Source organism: Telmatherina bonti (assembly GCF_933228915.1).
Source record: "Telmatherina bonti genome assembly, chromosome: 9".
Lineage (NCBI taxonomy): Eukaryota > Metazoa > Chordata > Actinopteri > Atheriniformes > Telmatherinidae > Telmatherina > Telmatherina bonti.
The window spans coordinates 8,594,265-8,619,280 of NC_136627.1; the positions used below are offsets into that span (position 1 = coordinate 8,594,265).

At 40.2% G+C, this 25,016-nt stretch overlaps 1 protein-coding gene across 1 annotated transcript in view; it reads left to right on the plus strand.

The window, feature by feature from the left end:
• ecel1 (endothelin converting enzyme-like 1) overlaps nucleotides 1–25,016 on the plus strand; it is a gene marked incomplete at both ends in the record, with an annotated part of 55,229 nt that overhangs the window by 29,473 nt on the left and 740 nt on the right. The window contains 9 exons of the mRNA XM_079246478.1: nucleotides 1,101–1,199; nucleotides 1,639–1,713; nucleotides 5,535–5,638; nucleotides 6,403–6,461; nucleotides 9,710–9,761; nucleotides 19,864–19,931; nucleotides 20,307–20,431; nucleotides 21,935–22,000; nucleotides 24,253–24,348. Of these exons, the coding sequence (XP_079102604.1) occupies nucleotides 1,101–1,199; nucleotides 1,639–1,713; nucleotides 5,535–5,638; nucleotides 6,403–6,461; nucleotides 9,710–9,761; nucleotides 19,864–19,931; nucleotides 20,307–20,431; nucleotides 21,935–22,000; nucleotides 24,253–24,348 (744 nt within the window). The remainder of the gene's footprint in view (nucleotides 1–1,100; nucleotides 1,200–1,638; nucleotides 1,714–5,534; nucleotides 5,639–6,402; nucleotides 6,462–9,709; nucleotides 9,762–19,863; nucleotides 19,932–20,306; nucleotides 20,432–21,934; nucleotides 22,001–24,252; nucleotides 24,349–25,016) is intronic.

The following is a 25,016-nucleotide window of genomic DNA, read 5'->3' on the forward strand; positions in this document are numbered from 1 at the left end:
ACCGTTTACATCAGCGTGGTCTGCGTGCTAGACGACCTGCACGGGTACCTGACCACACCACCAGGCACAGGCATCATCGTCTTGCATGGGCCAGGGAGCATTTACGCTGGACGAGGAACCAGTGGGCCTCAGTGCTGTTCTCTGATGTAAGTCGATTCACACTGAGCAGAAATGATGGCCGGCAACGATGTTGGAGACGTCAGGGAGAGCGCTATGCATCAGCCACTGTTGTCACCAGGCGAGCTTTTGGTGGTGGCGGTGTTACAGTGTGGGCAGGGGTGTCCACTTGGTACAGAACTGCCCTACACTTTGTGAATGGTACAGTGACAAGCCCATACTACCTGAATAACATCATTAATCCAGTGATTGTGCCCCTACATGAACAGCACAGGCCTAATTTCATCTTCATGGACGACAATGCTCCTGCTCATCGAGGCCGCATCATCAGGGAACGGCTGTTGGAGACTGGTGTACCTCAAATGGAATGGCCTGCACTCTCTCCAGACCTGAATCCCATTGAAAACCTGTGGGATCAGCTGAGCCGTCGTGTAGAGGCTCGAAACCCTGCACCCCAGAACCTCAATGACCTGAGGGCTGCCCTTCAAGAAGAGTGGGATGCCATGCCTCAGCAGGCAATAAGTTGCCTTGTGAACAGCATGAGACGTCGTTGTCAAGCTGTAATTGATGCTCAAGGGCACATGACGAGATATTGAGACGTTCACATTTTTTGTTGTGGTGTAACTACCATTGTTGTTACCTTTTGTGTTGAATGAATTTTTTGAGATGAGGAAATCAGTAGTGCATCCTTCTACTTAAATGTCTTACTTTTATGATATTATATCACTGTAGCATGAACATATTGCATTTTCCATAAATTTCACCTGAAAGCCAAATATCCCTAACTTTTTGTGAGTAGTGTATATTAAAACATTCATTTTACATCATTTAAGCTTCATTATCTGACAGCTGCCATTGTTCTGAAAATAAACTGCGAACTGGGATTAAAGGGCTTCAGCTTCTACATGCTCTTTCAGATAAAAAAATAGACTTTGAGTTTTAAGGGTTAAAACTTACTCCTACATGATGTGTTGTCCCTCCAGGTACAGGAGCTGGTAGAGGACATTAAGCACTCTCTGGATCTCAGACTGCAGGAGTTGGACTGGATGGATGAAGCCACCAAGGAGGCCGCCAGAGCAAAGGTTCGGAGCTTTACGAAGCCTTCCTGGCAGATCCGATTAGTATTTGAGAAGCATTTAATTATTTCTTTGTGATTCTTTCCTCTGTGGGAGGTTGATTGATTGGCTGGTTAGATAGAAGAGCAACAGGATACATGAAGGGCTTGACATTGAGAAGTGAGGATCGCCTAATCCAGTTCTCTCTGTGGTGCTGGTTTAGGGTCTGCACTGCAAGATATCCCCTCTAATACTTTTACAATCTAAAGTTATAATCCTTTTAGAGGCCATGCTGAATATAAAGAGCTTCCCTGTAATCCTATTACATTGGGTTTGCCTTATTAGCTGATGCATGTGTGTGTGTGTGTGTGTGTGTGTGTTACAACATGTGGATGTGTGACAAGGTTGCTCAGGTCTACTTGGTTTCCTTCCTTTTTATCATCTTTTTTTGCTCCTCGTCTCCCAGCTGAAGCACATGATGGTGATGACAGGATACCCCGACTTCCTGCTCAAACCTGAGCTCATTGATCAAGAATACGGGGTGAGTCGCGAGCTTCTTAGTGCACACAATCATTGTCGCCACACACGAGCACCCACATATCACACATTATAGTCATTTTTCCCAGCATGCAGGTGTTGCTGTGCCGTGTGGACACTTGGATTCAGATTTAAACATTTAAATAATAAAATAGATCATATTTATTGTGTTGATTGAAGCTCAAAGTGCAGATAAAATCAGACGTCTTCCTGATGAAGAACTTGTAGGAACAAGGTGGATAAATGGAGGCTGAGAGCTGCACGTTGTGGTGACGTTTTGCTCCAGAAGAGCCGCGCTGCCAGATCAAATATGAAAGTGGTGATAAATCAAACTGTAAATCAAAACCATGGGGCAGTACGCACCGAGGCAGCGGTCAGAGGCAGACTGGATTTAATATCGCTTTGCAGGACTTAAAATACGGCTTGTTGCTCTTTATACATCACTGCATAAGAGACATGTAAAAGTAATTTTTTGGAGGAAAATATAATATATAATTTTTTATTTGTAATTTCTTTGCTGATGTGTCTCTTGTCAGCTGTTTGATGGAATGATCTCCTGCTGCTTCAACATCTGGATCATTTAAAACACTCATGTTACCTTTTATTCAATTAAACTGAATTTAAATCAAATATTTTCTGATGCAAAAGATTATAAACCTCACATGCAGCTGTGTTGCTCATTCTGCAGAATAACTATCCCAACGCTTTAGAGGTGACTTGTCTGGCTTTTTCTTATACTCGATAATACAACACAAATGCTGTTCAACCAAACACAAATTACTTCACAACCATATTCCTTTATTTTATTTTATTTTATTTTATTTTATTTTGGGTTTTTTTTGTATTGTTTTACATTATTTTAGTTTAGTTGACTTTAGTTTAGTTTAGTTTTTTTTATCGTATTCATTTTTATTTTTGTCGTATTTATTTTTTTGTTTAATTTTGTTTTATTTTAATTTAGTTTAGTTTATTCTTTTTTTGTATTTATTTTATTATGTTTAATTTTATTTTATTTTAGTTTAGTTTAGTTTATTCATTTTTATTTTAGTTTTATTAATTTTATTATGTTTAATTTTGTTTTATTTTATCTTATTTTATTTTGTTTTATTTATTTTATTTCTTTATTTATTCATTTTATGAACATAAGTATTTTTTCTAAAACAGAAAATGGGAAAAAAGCCAGTAATACATTCATATGCCAACAAGTGTTAATACAGTGTAAAAAAAAAAAAAAAAAAAAAAAAGACAAGCGAAACACAGTAAATGAGTTGGAGGGACTGCATGTTGTTGAGTGAGGTGATACCTCAGTAGATGACAAACATCTGGATAAAAGTCTAAACTGATAGCTCTATAAATGATATCTGAATTCAAAAAGAGTTTGCTTTGGAAAAGTTGGAAACTTCATGAATGAAAAGCAAGACAGTTTTCTCCAGCTGTGTTTCCTCATTATAAAGTTTTATTTGATGGTCCTGCAGCTTCTTCTTTGTGATAATCTGTTAGCTGATCTGCATCAGTCTTGTAGCTTCACACGTCCACTTGTTAATGAACTTTGTCCAAAGTTAATTTAACACCTCAGAGGACAGTCCAGCCAATAGTTCAACCCAAAGAACATCAAATTTTTCCCGAATGTTTTTGTTTACTGCCATCATACTCTGCCAACATTAAGTTAGTGAATAAATATCAGTTTTAAATAATCTGAAACATCCTTTGTTGTTGGTAACTGCAGATTTACTGCTGATTTAAAAGAGATTTTATTAAATATTTATAATTAATATATGTGCCTTGAATGGATCATTCAGTTAGACATATTTCATGTTAAACTGGGAGGAAACTGATGGTTTAATACAGACAGCATCAACATTATCACCGTGCATCATGTCCTGGATGTGCTCGTGTGTGTATTCCTGTGTATGCACAACCCGATCAAACATCCACTCATAAACAGTCCCAGTACTTCCAGTAGGCAAAGCAGGAGAACGCAGAAAAACCACAAAAACAAAAGCTAATTAGAACGTAGAAATGTCTGTTGCACTTACACACAATAGGTTGCCAAACTTTTGTTAAAGCTAATTAAACCGTGGCGCGTATAAATGGGCTGCAGATGACGGAGTGTAATGGCTGACAGCATGGCAGCTGGTGGGGGCGTTCGCTACGCTGCAGCTGCATTAAATCCAGACTGGAAGAAAAACTTCAGACTTCTAAAGCACTTATCTTCCTTTAATTAAGACTTCATATTTTCATTAGCTGTCTGCAAGCTTCAGCTTCGTACGTATTGCGCTCACACGAGCTGGGAAAACACACACAAGGCAGTACAGATGTACAAACTGTTGTATGCTGTGGGGCGGTCATTGCAGCACAGGAGGCCTCTGCACCCGCTCACAGATGAAAACATGTTCATGTCGGAGATTTTCTCCAGAGGGAGCCAGAGAAAAGAGCAGAAAATAGCAAGCTGTGTGAATGTCCAGGGGGCTCCAACCCCGGTCCCTGTGAGATTCCATCCTGCAGGGTTTAGTGTTTCCCTGCTACAACACACTTGATTCAAAAGGTTCTTCAACAACTTACTCTCATCTTCTGCACTCAGCCTGGTAATGAGCCATTGATTTGGGTCAGGTGTGTTGCAGCAGGGAAACACTAAAACCTGCTGGATGGCAGCTCTGCGCTGCACAATGTAGCACACTCTACAGTGCATTCATTCTGTTGGCAATTCCCACACAAAGCTGGCTATTTTCACCTCCTCACCGATCACGTGACGACTGACTGTCACCACGACGACCACCACACATTCTAAATCCAAACCAAACTCGTGTAAAAATATTTGATTTCCTTACATTGTATGTTTTCCTTTTTTAGTTGTATTTTTAATCAGTCAATAAGGATATAAAATCTGTCGTTTTTTTAACCGGCTTTGGCGTTCCTGTCTCTTTAAGCTCCTGCCTGTCATGCATTGTGGTCTATATTGACCCGTCTAATGACCATTGATACTCGCTTCTTTTCTTTTCTTTTGATTTGTTTTTTAATTGTCTTGTCCAGCAATTAAGCAAACAGACTGATGTTTTGGATGCTGTGTTCTTTATACTAATACTCGCTTCTTTTTAAGATGCATTGTGGGTAATTTTGAGTGCACTACTTTTTTCTCTCAGGGCGTCTGAACACCCCTAGAAAAGGGCGTGAGCGCTATGCAGGGCGCTATAGGGGATAGTCTGACATTGTCCTCCTCATTTTAATGCATTAAAGTTTACAAATGCTACATGATTTAAAAACTACAAACGTTAAAACATCTTACCACTAATTTCCAGAAAAGGCAGAGCATTTTACATCAGAAAAACTTGAACAGCGCAAAGCAGGCATGAAGCAGCATATTAAGAAGAAAAAGATGAATAATGTGGAAATGAAGCGAAACAGAACTACATTAGGTTGAATATCTAAAGGCATTTATGCAGCGAGTGTCCTCTTATGCAAAATTCATTTGTTTTGGTACAAAGAGTTAAAAGTGAAGATTAATTCTTCCTGTTCACTGCAGTGTTTTGAATCTTTTGAATTATAATTAAAAGGGTTTAATATGTTTCGCTTTTGGCTGGGATCAGTCATTTCCTGGAGTGTTTTTTAGTTTTCATGGTTTAAACAGAGAAATCTTGCAGCAACTGCAGCATGCACAGAGCCTCGCTGCGCCCCTCTTTTTCCACATTTGTCACACTTACATGGAAGAAACCTAAATTTGACCAATTCCACACTCCTCCTGGAAGCTAATAAGCAAATTGCTGTAAATGTCAAACCGATCCTGTAAGTGTTTGAGTAAAGATTTCTCTTTGTATCTGTGGTTTGTAGTTTGACGTGAGTGAGAAGACCTACTTCAAGAACATCCTCAACAGCATCAAGTTCAACATCAAGCTGTCTGTCAAGAAGATCCATGAAGAAGTGGACAAGACAGCGTGAGTGTCATACCTCATCAGAGCTCATCACAGCAGTCATATCCGGTCTGAGCTCGCAGCTGAGGCTCCCACGCAGACTTCGTATGTTTTAGTATGTTTGACATGCTGAACATGTGTCCTCTAGTTTGTCACGCTTGTTGATAAGCTTCCAAATCGAACCAACAGAAACCAAATCGACATAAACAGCAACAGAAAATCCATTTGATTCACTTATCTGCAGCAGGCAGGCAGCAGAACGGGGCTGTGGGACACACTGCTTTCCTTAACTACGCCCGGACGGAGAGCCTTTCTGTTATGACAAGACATTACGGTCGCATTAGTATCCGAAGGTGCTGAAAACAACGACACGCTTGGCGACATGAAGAGTTAAATCACAAACTGCCTTTTCATCACCAAAAAAGTGCAGCTTTCATCACTCTCCTTCTGTTTGCTTCCCTCCATCGCTCCTCCGTCCGTGCAGCGCCGTCAGTCTTTCAGTCAGAACAAGGGCATCTCGCGCTCTCAGAGTTGGTCGTTTAGGGGATTTCGTGCCCATCGATTGGACGGGCTTTAAGTGGATTATCATAAAGGAACTATCTGTGTTTTCATATGCAGAGAGCAGAGCCGGCTGTGGGGCCACACTGTGAAGATTTCTCCACAGGGGGGCTTAGAGGGAGCTGGGCAGCTGTGTTTGTGATTCTGTTCACCAGCCGGGTGTGTTTCAAGTGGATAGGTTTGAGTGTGTGTGTCAGGGATCTCATCTCAAACCCTGTTTGTCTCCCCAGGTGGCTTCTCCCCCCGCAGGCTCTTAATGCTTACTACCTCCCAAACAAGAACCAAATGGGTGAGTGCGTGACTTCTCATTGTACATACTGATATTTCTGTCAGCTACTGCCACACATACACACACACACACACACACACACACACAATCCCTCCTCCATCTCCATTCTGCACCACAACATGGACCGTGCATTAGTTACAAGCAATTACACCGTGTTGCCGTCTGTTTTCAGGACAGCCACGGGAAAAAAAGCGTCCAACTCCTCATATCATATTCCCTCTAACTGCTCACTTTCCACTTCCATCTTCACCTCACATCCTCAACACCCCCCTGGAGGAAAACAAACAGTAACACCTTCCTGAGTTTTAATAAATCCAGCCTTGCGATGTCGCCCCCTCTCCTCCCTCCTCATCCTCATCGCCTACGTCTGGCTTCTGGATTGAATCTCACCCAGAACTAAAATCAATGGTTTGCCCTCAAGCTGATGCTGGTGAACAGGAGGAGTCGGACAAGCACAGTCATCAGGGTGCATTGCATCATTTCTCTAAACTTAACATTTTTAGTCCACCCAGTTAATTCATCTCCTCGCTTCTCAGCCGTCTCTCTTTCTGTTGGATTCATTTTCTGTTTCGCTGCGGTTTAATTAAAAGTTGTTCTCTAACTTACAGATCGTATATGGTGCAGATTTTTCTCTCATGACTTAACATGTTGAGTTAAATACCATGCTGTAATTAGCACAAAGGAGGCTGATGGTGTCGTTAGCTCTCCTGGACTTGCCAGGGAATCAAATCACTTTTTGCTCATAGCAACACTAATGTGTGACCACAGATGTCCCTCTGTAGTTTGCACCTGACATGGTCACTAAAGTATATTATCTACCTCCACACCCCCTGAGCTCTGTGGTTGCTATGACTACATATTTAGGGGGATAATTTGATGTCATCCAGTGGGTTTTGATGCATTTAACTCGAATTGCTCCTCCACACCTGTTGCTCATGTCAGCAGTGAAATGATCAATAAATGCCAGTTTACCGGTCGAACTGACAGCCTGAAGCCGTCGAAACAAGAACCTGCGAGTCTGACTACTAAGCTGAAGCTCAAACGGGCTTTTTATCATTTTCACTAAGGTTCAGTTTTGTTTTATTGGTCAAAAAGCTTTATATGACCAGCAGCCCATGAGGTTTTTAAAAAATCTTTTGGAAGTTTGTTGGTCTGCATCCTGACATACTGTGAATTTGGAAACATTGATTCTACAAACCAGGACATATGGTCCTGTCTCTCTAGTGTATCTTCTTGGATAATTTGGATAATTCCACAGCGTTGAGAGATTGATCTTCTATCAGGGGTGAAGGTAGATGGGTAGCAATGTGGCACTGGCCACCTCACGTGATTGACAGGTTACTGGGGGAGGAGAAAAACATATTTCCATGTCATGATATGACAAATTTTCACCACTACACCAGTTTGAAGTAAATTTCAAAGTTTCCAAATTAGTTCCTTATTTAGCTGCACATTTCTAAAATAACTTTTCTGTTTGTCCAAGGGCAACTACTAATATTGCTCATATTTATTCGTACCCTTTCATTAAGGAAGGAAAATAACAGCTGCCTGTAAAATAAGCTGAAATTGACTAAAGTAAAAATAAATAAAAATTCAATGAAAATCATGACATTATTTTCTAATTCTGGTTAAATAGATTTTTTTTAAAAAAAACCAAACAAATAAGATAATTTATTACATATTACATCACTCATAAACTAATATTTAGTAGAACAATCCTTTAATGTTTCCGCTCCAGTCAGGTGTTTTCTGTTCCTCTGTCCTCTCAGACTTCTGCACCTGTTGACAGGTATTTTGTCCCACTGTTCAACAGAAAAGTGCTCTAATTTGTCCAGGACCAATTTGTTTGTTTGTGTTTTTTCTTTCTTCAACTCAATTAAATGAAAAAAAGTGTCTTATATTACTAAATTATATTTTTGCAAATTTTTAGTTATTGTTCCTTTTTTTAAGTCTCCAGTTATTTGATTGACTGTTGTAAATTCAGTCTTTTCTTTAATGACAGGTTATAAATACATATGAGCACAACTGTATGGCTATTAACCTGATGTTAGCATGAAGCTTCGAATCAGCGCTAATCTAGCCTCATAGAAGCACTTGATTAGTTTTAAGGCAATATGATGAAATCATGTCATTTTTAGTTTTCAGTGACTTCAACTCAGTAAAGATTTCCCCATTAAAGGAAAAACTAAACTATGTGAAGAAACTCAAAGAGTAAACCAGTGTCCATGATACCTGAGTAAGCTAACGCTACATGATCCAACAGGATCCAACAGGAAGCTAGCAAGGCTGCTAGTTGATTTTAGCTGAAGCAAAAAAAAATGTGGAGGAAATATATCATGTAACCAGCCTGATTTTGTAAAAGAATGATGATAAAAGAAAGTATTTCTGACTTTTGTAGACACTGTTTAGGCAGAGGCAGAGACTCTGCCTAAACAGCGCTCCAAATCATTGTGATCAGACACATGGATCAACTTAATGCCACCACCAGTCAGTAAACCAGAACTATAGGCAGAGAAACCACTGTTCCCCCTACTTCATTTTAACTTTGCCCCAAAATAAACAACTGAGCTTTCAATGGACCTCGTTTAAACTTTCCACTTGGTAGGGATGTTTTGTTTCTCATGTGACTACAGCATGTGTCCTTTCTTAGTATATGACACCACTTTGTATACAAGTCTAGTTCCCCACTGATCCAGATGACCTTTAACCTCTGTTTATTTGTGACCATGTTAGTCTCCATAAAGGAAGTAAAGGCAACAATACGAAATCAAAACTGTCATAAATATGTCAATAGACAACATGTAATGGGATTCAAGGCAGAAGGAAAAGAGTTGTTTACATTTTGCAGTGTGTATATAGGGCTTTATCTCCCTCACAGTTCTTTGAATGCTGAAGTGAACTAACTAATTAAAGGCTAGTTGGCTATTTAATGCAGCATCCAATATCTTATAATACAAGCTGTCAGAGAATGAATGCTCTGAAGCACAGAACTAAAAAAAAAAAAAAAAACTAAATCAAAGTGAAAATGTCTTTCAGAGTCTTAGAAGCTGTGACCAGAGATGAAATCTGACATCCTGAAAACTCATCTTCAGTCATGATCTGATGATTAAAGCTGCATCGTCTTCAAAGTTTAACATCAGCAACAGTTTTTATAAGTTTCTGAAGTTTAACAGAGAAACAAATGACTTGATGGATGGATGGATGGATGGTTCCACTTTACTCATGTTTTATTTTTATCCATCTTCCAGTGTTTCCTGCCGGCATCCTCCAGCCCACTCTCTACAATCCAGAGTTTCCACAGTAAGTACTACCCTCCCCTCTTCCACTCCCACTTCCTTTCCACAGACAGACAACAGCAACACTGTAACCCCAACAACAGAGATCATTAAAGGCTGTTTTTGTCTGTAAATCTTTCGCTACACACCTGATTAAACCCATTTAAATACACACCAAGAGCTCAATTACTGAACAAGGTCTGACTAATGGAGCAGGTGTCATTGAGAGGTCCTTCCTGAATTTAAGGACATGAGTAATTGCCTCCATGTCTGTCTCTACTTCTGCTGTTACTCTCAAAAAAGATCCCTTTATTAAAAGAGTTATAAATTACAAGGTAACACTGGAAAAAACTAATTATCATGTTGATTTAGCTGTATAATAGGAGCTGAACATGAATGAAGTCATTTGTATTTAAGAATTTGTGAGAAAATCTGACATTTTCTCCACATTTCCATTGTTCTCTGGGTGCACAGGCCCATCAGTCAGCATTTATATCAGAGTAGAAGGTACTGGGTCTTCCAGCATTACCTAAAATCTAAATGTATGAAGCACCATACCGAATCTTTTTCATCAGTGCTGACTTTTAATACTAATAATTAATAACATACTCTGCTTATATGACCTAAGTATGGCTGACATCCATCATGATGCAGCTTGCTGGCTTTTTGATTGTTGTTAATTATTATTACTCATATCACCAGTCAGTGGTTTTATCTTGTGGCTGGTCTGTGTATCCCCACCGTCTTTCTTTGCACAAGTATGAGACAACTGACGCTAACAATGCAGCTGTAGATCACTTTGTGCATGCTCAGGATGGGGGTTGGATCAAAGTCAAGATTTGATGCAAACCGTTTGTTTTCCTTAACTGGGGCATTTATTATGGATTGGTTGGAACTGATGTGTCTGTAAAGTCTCCTGAGATAACAATGTTGTGGAGTGACAAATAAAGTTTAATTGAATTGAATTGGAAATCATCTAAATTTTCATGAATATGGGGAAAACACTGCAGAGTAAATACATCAGTACTGACCCTGTAAATGCTGATAGTACTATAAAACTGCATGGATTCTGAAAATTAATCATCACTAGGTTGTTTCATATTTCATATATATATATATATATATATATATATATATATATATATATATATATATATATATATATATATATATATATGTGTGTGTGTGTATACATATATTGAAGGATACTAATAAATGAAGTCTTGATATAGCTACTCTTACCTTATACATGATGAGGCTGTACACACATGCACACACAGCGGCAGGATTTATAATGTTAATGGGCATCCAGTTAGCTTGCAATTATAAGCACATTGTCTTTTATAAACACATGCAATTGTTACAGAATTAGTTTTAAACCAGGCAGTGTTTCTATACGTTTCTAGTTTGTTTGTTTGTTTTTTCATTTAAAAAAAGCATATACACTAAAAGAAAAAAACAAATCAGATTTTAGTGGTGATTTGCTTCAGACTAGGGGTGCTTCTGCAGCCCCAAAAGTGGGCTAAAACGCCTGTGGGATGAGCAGCAGATCTGAACATGTGCATTGAGCATCTTTCCTGCTGCCAATCAGCGGATTCCGCTATAAACTCCTGTTTGCTTTGCTGATCGGATTGAATGATTAAAGTCTGAAGAAACAGTACATATAGGCAATCCAGTCATCTATTTATTTAAAGCTGGGGTAGTTAATCTTGACAGAGTCCCTCGTGTTACCCTCGTGTTACCACCACAACGTGGGACTAAATCACCAGCCATACTCTTTTCCTCTGTTGTGCCATGATGGTGGAATGATCTCCCAAACTCTGTCCGCTCTGCAGAGTCCTTGTCTACTTTTAAGTGCAAGCTGAAGACTCAGCTTTTCAAGGAGAACTTCAACACTTAGTACAGCTGTATTTGTTGGAACGTTGGAGAACTTAGCCCAGTTCTTTGCCACAAACTTTATGATATTAATTCTTTGTATTATAACATAGGTGATATTATATGGTGGGAAGGGAGTAAACAAAAAAAAAAAAGAAAAAGGAAAGAAAAAAGCCTGTAGCACTTCATGCAAGGATCTGCATCCAACTGGACAGTTCACTAGCATCTTCCTATGATGTCCTCTACTGTTTGATTTTGTGCTTGTGTTGTTCTCACTCATATGTAAGTTGCTTTGGATAAAAGCGGCTGCTAAATGACTGTAGAATAGAATAGAATCCCAACCATATCGTCCAACCCAGAGTCCAGACCGGAGTCCAGACCATTTAGTGTAGTCCATATAGTCCAGACCATATTGTCCAGACTAGAGTCCCCACCACATAGTCCAACCCAAAGTTCGGACCAGAGTCCAGACTTATACTTTTACTTATACTATACTCTAGTCCGTATAGTCCAGACCATATAGTCCAGAGCAGAGTTCAGACCATACAGTCCAGACCATATAGTCTAGTCCATATAGTCCAGACCATATAGTCCAGAGCAGAGTCCAGACCATACAGTCCAGACCATATAGTCTAGTCCAAATAGTCCAGACCAGAGTCCAGACCATATAGTCCAGACCATATAGTCTGGACCATACAGTCCACACCATATAGTCTTGCCCATATAGTCCAACCCAGAGTCCAGACCAGAGTCCACACCATATAGTCCAGACCATATTGTCCAGACTAGAGTCCCCACCACATAGTCCAACCCAAAGTTCGGACCAGAGTCCAGACTTATACTTTTACTTATACTATACTCTAGTCCGTATAGTCCAGACCATATAGTCCAGAGCAGAGTTCAGACCATACAGTCCAGACCATATAGTCTAGTCCATATAGTCCAGACCATATAGTCCAGAGCAGAGTCCAGACCATACAGTCCAGACCATATAGTCTAGTCCAAATAGTCCAGACCAGAGTCCAGACCATATAGTCCAGACCATATAGTCCAGACCATACAGTCCAGACCATATAGTCCAGACCATACAGTCCACACCATATAGTCTTGCCCATATAGTCCAACCCAGAGTCCAGACCAGAGTCCACACCATATAGTCCAGACCATATTGTCTAGTCCATATAGTCCAGACCATATAGTCCATATAGTCCAGACCATATAGTCCAGACCAGAGTCCAGACCATATAGTCCAGACCATATAGTCCAGACCATACAGTCCAGACCATATAGTCCTGACCATATAGTCTAGTCCATATAGTCCAGACCATATAGTCCAGACCATATAGTCTTGCCCATATAGTTGAACCCAGAGTCCAGACCAGAGTCCAGACCATATAGTCCAGACCATATAGTCCAGACCATACAGTCCAGACCATATAGTCTTGCCCATATAGTCCAACCCAGAGTCCAGACCATATAGTCCAAACCAGAGTCCAGACCATATAGTCCAGACCATATAGTCCAGACCATATAGTTGAACCCAGAGTCCAGACCAGAGTCCAGACCATATAGTCCAGACCATATAGTCCAGACCATACAGTCCAGACCATATAGTCTTGCCCATATAGTCCAACCCAGAGTCCAGACCATATAGTCCAAACCAGAGTCCAGACCATATAGTCCAGACCATATAGTCCAGACCATACAGTCCAGAATATATAGTCCAGACCATATAGTCTTGCCCATATAGTCCAGACCATATAGTCCAGACCATACAGTCCAGACCATATAGTCTAGTCCATATAGTCCAGACCATATAGTCCAGACCAGAGTCCAGACCATATAGTCTTGCCCATATAGTCCAACCCAGAGTCCAGACCAGAGTCCACACCATATAGTCCAGACCATATTGTCTAGTCCATATAGTCCAGACCATATAGTCCAGACCAGAGTCCAGACCATATAGTCCAGACCATACAGTCCAGACCATATAGTCCAGACCATATAGTCTAGTCCATATAGTCCAGACCATACAGTCCAGACCATATAGTCTTGCCCATATAGTCCAACCCAGAGTCCAGACCATATAGTCCAGACCAGAGTCCAGACCATATAGTCCAGACCATATAGTCCAGACCATACAGTCCAGACCATATAGTCTTGCCCATATAGTCCAACCCAGAGTCCAGACAATATAGTCCAGACCAGAGTCCAGACCATGTAGTCCAGACCATATAGACTAGTCCATATGGTCCAGACCATATAGTCTTGCCCATATAGTCCAACCCAGAGTCCAGACCATATGGTCCAGACCAGAGTCCAGACCATATAGTCCAGACCATATAGTTCAGACCATACAGTCCAGACCATATAGTCCAGACCATATAGTCTAGTCCATATAGTCCAGACCATATAGTCCAGACCATACAGTCCAGACCATATAGTCTTGCCCATATAGTCCAACCCAGAGTCCAGACCATATAGTCCAGACCATATAGTCTTGCCCATATAGTTGAACCCAGAGTCCAGACCAGAGTCCAGACCATATAGTCCAGACCATACAGTCCAGACCATATAGTCTTGCCCATATAGTCCAACCCAGAGTCCAGACCATATAGTCCAAACCAGAGTCCAGACCATATAGTCCAGACCATATAGTCCAGACCATACAGTCCAGAATATATAGTCCAGACCATATAGTCTTGCCCATATAGTCCAACCCAGAGTCCAGACCAGATTCCAGACCATATAGTCCAGACCATACAGTCCAGACCATATAGTCTTGCCCATATAGTCCAACCCAGAGTCCAGACCATATAGTCCAGACCAGAGTCCAGACCATATAGTCCAGACCATATAGTCCAGACCATACAGTCCAGACCATATAGTCTTGCCCATATAGTCCAACCCAGAGTCCAGACAATATAGTCCAGACCATATAGTCCAGACCATACAGTCCAGACCATATAGTCCAGACCATATAGTCTAGTCCATATAGTCCAGACCATATAGTCCAGACCATACAGTCCAGACCATATAGTCTTGCCCATATAGTCCAACCCAGAGTCCAGACCATATAGTCCAGACCATATAGTCTAGTCCATATTGTCCAGGCCATATAGTCCAGACCAGAGTCCAGACCATATAGTCCAGACCATACAGTCCAGACCATATAGTCCAGACCATATAGTCTTGTCCATATAGTCCAATCCAGAGTCCAGACCAGAGTCCAGACCATATAGTCCAACCCAGAGTCCAGACCAGAGTCCAGACCATATAGTCTAAACCAGAATCCAGACTAAATGTGGAGAAGCTCTTATCCTGCAAACAAGTGGAAAAAACTTCCAGGGAGATTAAATTTTTAAATGTAGAAACTTTTAAATCCAGGTTAAAAACATTTTAGTTCTCATGCACCTGAAAACTGCACACTGACCAATAACTTATCGGAATTTTAATCATTTTAATTTAATCTAAATAAATATTTTAAGTCATTTTATTGTGATTTTTGCATTTCTTTAATATGATTTTTTCTCTTTATATTCTGTAAAGCTTTTTTTAATGTTTAATATGAAGCACTTTGACTTGTCTTGTGCATTAAATGTGCTGCACAAATAAACTGGCCTTGCTCTCTCTGATAAACCCCGCTCTGTGGGGATCTGTGTTGCAATTGGAGGATGAAGTTTGTTCCCAGATTGTGGAGATATGGACTCACCTCTAGTTGCAGAATTTCTGCATTATATCACCATACCTCTGCAGAAGATGTTACTCAGTCACCGCAGTCGTCAGCTTAATGTTCTCCATGTTGCCTCTGTATGTTGTCCCTATGAACAAACTAGCAGAATCTGGACTCATTGCAGAACATAATGTTCCTTCTTATGTGCACATGGGCCTGAAGGTGAGGCCCACATAGCAGCTCATAGCAGAATCTGCCCTCTGGCTTTGGCAGAGAAGATCTTGTAAGTTTTTCATGGGCACAAGCCACATTCTCACCCCTGCTGCTCATCCCACAGATGCATTTTCTTCACAAATGTCGCTCCATTTGAAAGGGAAATAAACAGACTTTCCAATTGTATAAGATTTATTGTCATTGTTACAACAAATAAACACTGACTGCTTTATTTTCATCAAAGACACATTTGTATTCAGTCTTAGTGCCACTAAGGCAACACTGTCTCAGCTTTGTATAAAGATGTACACGGGATTCAGTGAACATCAGAGTTGATTTCCAACCTTGCAGTTTTCAGTCATGCATCAGAAGAGTTCATCACTGTTGATCAGAAAAAGTACATTTAACAAAAGTCAAGAAAAACAAAACATTTAAATCTCTTTTTAATGCTCTATTCTCCATGCAGATTTTTTCCTATACAAACATTTTGTCTTATGAAAAGCCAAACATAAGTTTCAGAAGTTGAAGCAAAAAACTGCCTGGAAGGACACAAGTCAGTCGATAAAGTTTTTACAGTGTTGAGGAAGAAGGAGCTGAACCGTTTCATCCATTCAACACAGCCTTTGTTAACCTGCTGCTGCACTGAGCATCATTCATCCTCACAAATACAGCGCGGCCTGCCTTCCTGCAGCAACCTCCCTGAACCACACACAGACAAGCATGAGATAATTAGACCCAGCAGTTTGTGTATTCAGCAGCAGCTAACACTTCTGTGTCGTCATTAAAGGTTATCATCACTACCTCTACTTCTCACTGCTATGAATGCTAATCAATTTTAATTAATGATTGTGGGAGAGTGTGCATGTGTGTGCACATACCTGCCCCCTGTTAACTTATTACTGCAGCAGCAACCAGCCTCTCATGAAGTCGCACTGTTTCTCTCTCTCTCTCCCACACACACACACACCTCGACTCGTGGCGTATAATGAGGCTTCAAACAGCCGGCTCGTTTCGTAGGAGAGCAGGCCCAGTGTGAGGCGGCGCATCGACAAGCTGTCAGAAAGTCATTTTCAGATGTAGCCTTGTGAATAGCCTCAAGTCTGCCCACCTCTCATGGTTCTCCAGGTCTCCATGTGTCCGTTTCTGACCACGGGGTCAAGGGAAGGAAAAACTGCCTGCAGCTACAGGGAAGCTTTGGGAAGTGGGAGGACACTGGAGACTTCTGGGCTTTTGGATGAGACGCCCTGAGTGTCAGGATCAGAACATTTATGCTCAGTATGCAGCTGTGAGGTCTCCGTTAGATTCGTACCGCTGATGTTGGAATTTTTCTAATCAATATGAACAAGGAAAAATGTGGCGTTGCACAGATTTTTATTCAATACCAATCTGAACCACATGGATCCAAAACCAGGTCGGAGGCGCAGCTTGTATCCTGCGATGAAGACCTGAATTCTAAATGAGGATGATGAGATAGAAGAATATGCTCTGATTTCCAGGTAAACTTTTTAACTCAGATATAAACACAAAAGAGCCTTTTTCTATGCCCAGCAGCAACTGGGTGAGAAGCAGGGTCACCAGTCCATCGCAGAGACACATGCAACCACACAGAGAAGTTAGAGACCCATTTAACCCAATGTGAGGGACCAAGCTGGCGAAGGAAGAGGAACACAGGTGGCTTCAAAAGAAAAGGGTTTTATTTGCCCAAACAACATAAATGATCTAGGCCTTTAAAAGAGGTCAACTAAGCAAAACCTAAATCAAAGTCTGAAGATAACTAAACTAACAGATTAGGGAACATAATCGACATAACACAAAAACATACTGACCTGACAAACAACAAACAAAGGAGAACTTAAATACTGGCTGATCAGACCAGTTACAAAACATATGGGGTAACACATTAAACATGCTAACAAACTAGACAAAGAAACAGAACCTAACTGTTAGCTTCATTATTCTTAACAAAAACTACTAACAAAAAGTTAAACCCAAACTACTCAAAAATGGGAAAGAAAATTAACAAACATTTAAAGAAACTAAACTAAACTTTTAATCTCCCCCTCTGAAGATGAGGTCTTCCCAAGGGCCCGTAGAACTTCCTGTTCACTGACTTCCTTCCTGTGCACACTCCTGACCCCCAACGCCCAGGCTAGATCCTTCAGCAGCAGTAAAAAAAGAAACAAGGTTAAACAAAAACACAAACAGCTGAAAATACAATGGCTCCTTAATGTGCGTGCTAACAAAAAAGAAACCAAAGCATTTAAACTAAGTTTAAATATAAAGTAAACTAAGTAACTGACAATGTGGTGCTTTTACCGCCTTTATATGTGTGACCATTGGTCTGGCCATCACACCCAACATGCATGTCTTTTTATGGTGTGAGGAAGCCAGAAACCACTCCGCTGTGGCTTGAACCAGTGATCCTCTTGCTGTGGTGCAGCAGTTAACCACAACACCACCATTCAGCCTGAGTTACACCTCAGGCCAGTTCAGCAGCTGGACCCTTCTGCTGTAAAGACATGCTGCTGTGATGGATGCAGGATGTAGTTCTGCTGAAATCTGCAAGGTCTTCCCGGAAAGAGATGTTGTCTGGATGGGAGCAGATGTTGCTCTAAAACCTCCATGTACTTTTCAGCATTGATGGAGCTTCTCAGATGTGGAAGCTGCCCCCACGGTGGCGTTACTGTATAACGTCCACACGATGATAGAGTTTTTAACCCGCATTAAACCTGCAGAAGTCTTCCTGAGTCCATGCCGTGTTGTCCAGTTGTGAATAATGTCTGCATTACTGCAGCGCTGCCAAAGGACCCCAAGAGCACCAGTATTTTTAAAGTTTATCCCATGCACACAGATATTCCACATAATTCTGTTTTTTAGGATGTTATTCACTGTAGATGATAAGATCTTAAACGTTTCGGAACGTTTTTCTTACATTTACATGAGAAGCTCTGCTGCTCTGTTCCTCACCCTTCATGGCCCTTCAGCCTCGCATTCAGATATCGTCACCCTCTTAAAATTATGGCCTAAATCATTTTTTCAAGTTTTTCTAAAAACACACAAAAAAAAAAACAATTATCTTGTTTTTAGAAAACCTTTTTAAACATTGAATTTAGGCCATAATTTTAAGAGGGTGATGATATATTAAAAGCTTTACTATTTTTTCTAATTTTACTCATGTTAAACTATTTTACTTTATGAGTAAAATACATAAAAAGTTGCAAGATGTGTAAATTTTTACTAAACAGACAAAAGGCTGCGTGATGTTTTGCTTTTTCATTACATGACAAACTGGCTCAACATTGTCACTTAAACAGTTAAATCATTTGGAGGTTTTCCATCATTAAACACAATAAAATAAACTTTTAGAAAACAAATCACACAGTTTATCTTTGAGTGTAGCCATTTCAGTCATTATGTTTACAGCTCATTTACTCCTGTTTATGTTTGTTCAGTGGGACTTGCAAAAAGCACAAACATGATAAAATCACTAAAAATAAAGTTAAAAAAAAAACAAGAAACATCCCACTCTGTCCTTCCTCTGCTCTGATGTGTGGGAGTGATGATATTTCAGACAACTTTCAGATGCTTATAAAGGTGGAAAAACTGAGGAAACATTTGAGAAAAGAAAAACAAACTTTAAAATAAAAAAAACAGAAACATTTCAAAAGAATGACTTATGGCAGATAAAAAGTTGTAAAATCATTAAGTTGCAAAACTTTAAAGATGATGTTGTTGGATAAAGTCAGGAATAATAATAATGAATTTACATGAGTCTGTTTAACCCTTTAATGTCCTGCTCTACTATTTGGTAGAGGTAAATTTTACAGTAACTTTGAGGAATTTCTTTTGAAACTGTGTAAATAAACCAGCCTGGGCCTCTCTACCAACTGGTTTGGGGATGTAAAACCCGAACTAAGTGTTTGTTATAACACTACTGTTTCACATTTCAACTATTTTACTCTTTTTGTCATTAACATTTCAAACAATTTGCTGAAAAACATTTATTTTGTTCATTCTTGTCCAAAACAAACAGAAAAACACAGAGAAACATTTTTCTCTGCTGTTTTTGTTCGTGTGAACGTTAAGTTAATCATCGCGTGATATCACATCCGTCACTAGATCCTGAATCCAGTCCAGTCCAACATAAATCGTGGCTGGACTTGTGATCTTGTATTATGATCAAACCTGTGATTTACAGTCCTAATAACACAGCGGAGCCTAACAGTAAGTCCTGCTGATAAACGAGGACAGACAACGATGTCCAGCTGTGACTGCAGCTGGAGAAACTGGCCGATGTGTCTGCGCCTGTGGATGTCAGTAAAGTTTTCTTTTTTGTAAACGACCTTCTTTCCCGTCCTGCTGCCAGGTCTCTGAACTACGGAGGAATAGGAGCTATCATTGGACACGAGCTGACACATGGCTACGATGACTGGGGTAAGAACGACCACCTCTCCACCTTAACTCTATCCCAAACCCCATTTCAGCTGCACTCCTAAAGGCCGTCGCTCATCAAATACTTTGAACAAACAGGAAACTAAAACTATTTATGAGCCACAAACTATAACTTAGATTTCCAGTCTAAAGTGCTGCCCACATTCTGCCAGTATAAACCAGCATGAGTCAGTGGAACCAGTATCAGCCCTGGAACCAATCAGATTTCCAGCTGCAGTAGGACAGACGGTGTGCTGGGCGGCTCTTCAGATTGCAAAGGAAAGTTATAGGGTTGTGCTGTCTCCATACTAACACTCATCCAACCCCCCCTGCCCTTTCCCCCCTTCATCTTAGTGATGCAATGGTTCATGTCCCTAGGGGGCCAGTACGATTTCCACGGCAACCTCAAACAATGGTGGACTGAGGAGTCCTACAGAAAGTTTCAGAGGAAGGCGGAATGTATCGTCAAGCTCTACGATAATTTCACCGTGTACAACCAGAGGGTGAGTGCGCGCGCACACACACACACACACACACACACACTGCATGAGTCATTAGTTACACTGGATTTTAGTGACAGTATGACACATCAGACACATGGCATCCTGCAGTCTCCTGCTGAACAGCAGTCGGCGTCCATCTCATTAAATTTTTCTTTTAATTTTTTAGAAACTTTTTTTTTAAAAAGTATCTTGTTTTGTGGTTTTTGAGTTCATCTTGTAAACATTTTTAATGTCTTTTTACACCTGTGGTTCATCATCTGATTGTAGTGAAGACACATGCAGTTGTGCTCATATTTATTCACACTCTTTCATTAAAGAAGGAAAAAAACAGCTGCCTGTAAAATCAGCTGAAATTGACTCAAGTAATAATAAATAAAAAAAATTTATGAAAATCATGACATTATTTTCTAATTCTGGTTCAATAGAAATATCTTTTAAAAAGCAAATAAGATCATTTATTACATACTACATCACTGATAAAGTAATATTTAGTTGAACAATCCGCTCCAGTCAGGTGTTTTCTGTTCCTCTCAGTCAGACTTCTGCACCTGTTGACAGGTATTTTGTTCCACTGTTCAACAGAAAAGTCTCTAATTTGTCCAGGAACAATTTGTTTGTTTGGTTTTTTTTCTTTCTTCAACTCAATTAAATGAAAATACAGTGTCTTATATTACTAAATTATATTTTTGCAAATTTTTTGTTCCTTTTTTAAGTCTCCAGTTATTTGAGTGACTGTTGTAAATTCAGCCTTTTCTTTCATGAAAGGGGATGAATACATATGAGCACAACTGTATAAGATGTGTCTCTACATGCCCTTCATGTCTGAAGAAGGACGGGTGACCAGACAATAACACTGGGGCCATGTCCACAATTTTCTAAAACCAAATATCTTCCCCCCTCCGGCCCATAAAAACAAATGAGTCCACAAGACCTTGTTTTTCAAAGACAAATCAATCCACACATATCCACATCACACAGCATCTACATTCATCATCATCACCCTCGGCGCGACACGTAGACATGTAGCTGCATCTGCCGGTACCGAACCGGAAATGGTTTCAGGGATCTGATTGGTTTAGCCTGGTGTCAGTTAAGAACAGAACCAATGAGCTGCTGATGAACGTGTTTGAGGGGCTGGCAGTCAGGAAAGGAAACCCTCTGCTGAGTATTGTTTATGCAGACCTGGGGTCCGCAGAGAAAAGGGATTAGTGTTTGAAAATTTTGGTGGGTTAGATGGGATCTCATTTTATGACCAGTCAGACCAATAAACTAAAAATGTTGAAGCCACGTATGTCCCTGCTTGTGCCTGGTCTGATAGAACAGGGACGACCACTAAAGACTCCACCAAACTTATATTAATATATATAAAACTATTCAAATTAACATTTTAGCAGCACAAACCAGCACAAATGTTTGCTACAACTTTAGTTGGATTTGTTGAGTTTTTATGGGGGCAACTTTGCTCAGGTGACTGTGTCTCTGGTGCTTTCTTTCTGTGTGCAGGTGAATGGCCGTTTAACATTAGGAGAAAACATCGCCGACATGGGAGGACTGAAGCTGTCGTACTATGTAAGTTTAAATGTTCACAAAATGAAAATATTTATATCCATTTCATGAAATATACTGAATAAAATATATATAATAAAAATATAAAGCATCTATCTTGGATGTTGCCTGGTTATCATTATAATCTTTTGGAGCGCATGTGTAGCACACTGAATTCTGTTGTTTTGAGTTTCATGTTCTGGTAATTGAACAAAATAATTATGTGGATCCAAATGTTTTATTTGATTTACATTGTCAGTGGGACATGCCCTTTGAGTGGAGAGAAACTGAAAATTTCCCCTTTAAAGCTGGGGTAGGTAATGTTGGGCAGCTAGCAAGATGTGAAAGTAGCGCCCTGTATTGGCTCCTCCCCCTGTGTTTTGCTCCTTGCATGATTCAAGGCTTTTTTCTTACGTCCACCAAGGAAGTTATGTTTTTACCGTTGTTTATCTGTTTGTCTGTTTTTGTACAAGATCACCCAAAAAGTTATGGATGGATTTTAATTAAAGTGGAACTATTATGTGCATTTCAGGCTAATTTATTTTTATTTCTGAGCCCAGAAGGGCTGGGATTGATCGAGTTATTGTTACAAATCGCTTTATTTACTTCAGACCGACCCTCTCCGTAGGCTGTCAGATCAGCCTGCGGACAAAACGAGTGGATTGAGACTCTTCCGCATTAAGCCCCGCCTCCCACCACTGCACTACATCGGGAGCGCGCACCGCACCTGCTTTCGCCTCATTGTAACATCTCATAAACAGAAGGATTGGGCTCATATGAACTCAATAACAAAAACAAAATACAATGTCAACACATAGCATACAGCCCTACATGTTGGAACCTGAATCAGAGCCTGAAAACAAAGTGGAAAACAGCAACCCACAGCAATGAATGCAGCAGGATGTCTCTCTTTGGTAAACTCACCAGCCATCGTTGGAAATAACTTTATCCCACGTTTTCCACCCGCCTGATGTATTTGTACATGCCCTTGTTAACCAGTAGAAGGTAACCAATCACCGAACCTTATCCCCCGGGACGTCACAAAGATTTCCAAGTAGAAAAAACTCTCTAAAACGACGCGTTTTTCGTCGCCATGGAAACCGAACGGAGAGAGTGCTGGAACTCAAACGCAAACTCAAACATGTGTTTAGGTGATAAAAAACAGTGCCGTTCACATGTCTGATGAGGATTCAACACTGTAACACTGTAGAAAGCTCAGAAAACTCCAAATACCATCATAGGACCACTTTAAATATTCAGGAGTTGTTGGAAATGTAAAAATGAAGAACTGATTTAATTTTGGTGGTGATCCCGATCACCGTTTGGATCCAGGAATTTTTCAGACCTTGATGGAGGTTTTTCTAGTTCACAGCTTTTTCCACCAACGATTTTCTCTTTCTCGGCTGTTTAGCAGTAGGAGGCAAATAAACCGAGCCGGGTCGGGAAATCCTTCCTGCATTTTCTCAGCCATGTTTGCCTTCCGACTTTCTTCTTCACTACTTTGTATTTTCATCCTAACACACTATTTATATGCAGGGTGTGGCTATCAGGTATGCGCTGCTGGAGGAGGAGGAGGGAATCTTACGAGAAATAAGAAATGAACAACTTCATTTCGGTCCAAACGTTTGGATTGGTCAGAGTTTTTACAGATTTACAGTAAACTGAGGGGTCTAACTATATTTCTTATTGTTCATGATTACAGAATGTATAGACTACTATCAGGGCGAGGAACCACTTCACCCAGAGTAAATGTCTCTGAGCAGGATTACCTACCCCAGCTGTAAGATGAGGACAGCTGTGTACATTGTATACTAAGAGTTTTTAAAAAAAAAAAAAAAAAGTGTAAGACTCCTGACAAATCTCCTGCTTACTCTGACCTTTGGGCATTTCTTTAAATAAATGTTGAAAAAATAAAAACACTGCACCCCCATGAGGCACAGTTTGGTGGTACCTGTTTTTGCCCTCTAACCTTGATCCTAATTTACCTTGATCCTTCTGTTCTTCACTGTTGAAAGGCAGCGCCGGATAAAGCTGGCTGACTGCCGGGCCTGTTATCTTGTGTTTGTTTGTTTGTTTGTTTGTTTGTCTGATCTTGTTCTACTGGAACCTTTCATTTCCCCTCGGGGATGAATAAAGTATTCTTGTATCTTGTATAGTATCTTGTAAACAAACAAAAAAAACTGCTGAACATGTCCCTGGTGGTTCCTTTTAGGGGTGCAACACATATGACAAAACAGCTTCAACAAACATGTTTACACCTTGTTTTTTTCTCTCAGGCATATCAGAAGTGGGTGAGGGAACATGGTCCAGAGAGGCCTCTGCCTGGCCTGAAGTACACCCATGAACAGCTGCTCTTCATCGCCTTTGCACAGGTACAGAATCCATGACAATGGTACGGTGTCTCTGAGCACTGGACCGCCTCTGATCCATATGGCTATAAAAAGACGTCATGGAAATTCATGGCCTGATAAACCTGGCAAAATCCAGAAACACTTTACAAGCAACTGGGTCAGCTTTTAAAAATCATGTCATGGGAGAGTGATCTGAAATTTGGGGTGTTTTTACATTAATTTGAAACGTTGTGTAAGTGTGAGAAAAAAAAAGCCTAAGGCGATTCAGACGCATTCACCAAAATGAATTTGCTGACATCCCCAAACCTGCACAGCAGGCCATCAGAAAATGCTTTTAATGAAAAAACTTTTAAAACAACCAAAATCAGCTTTACCACTAAGAATTTTGATCAAACGATCAGTTTTATAAATATTCTCTTTAATTAGCTGCTTACTAAACAAAAATCTTTGTGTACGCAGGAACAAATTGAGGTAAAGTTTTAAAAAGCAAGTAAAAGAATGAGGATTTTGAGTCTTCATCTTGTGATCGGATCAATTCATTGGTCTCATCATGCTTCATGGATAAGTAGAGCAAAGTATCATCTGCATAGGAATGGAACTTATGTCATGCTGTCTAATAGCGTTACTTGTAAAAACCATTGTCAAAGAGAAACGTATTGGTCCAAGTGCAGAACACTGAGGAACTCCAT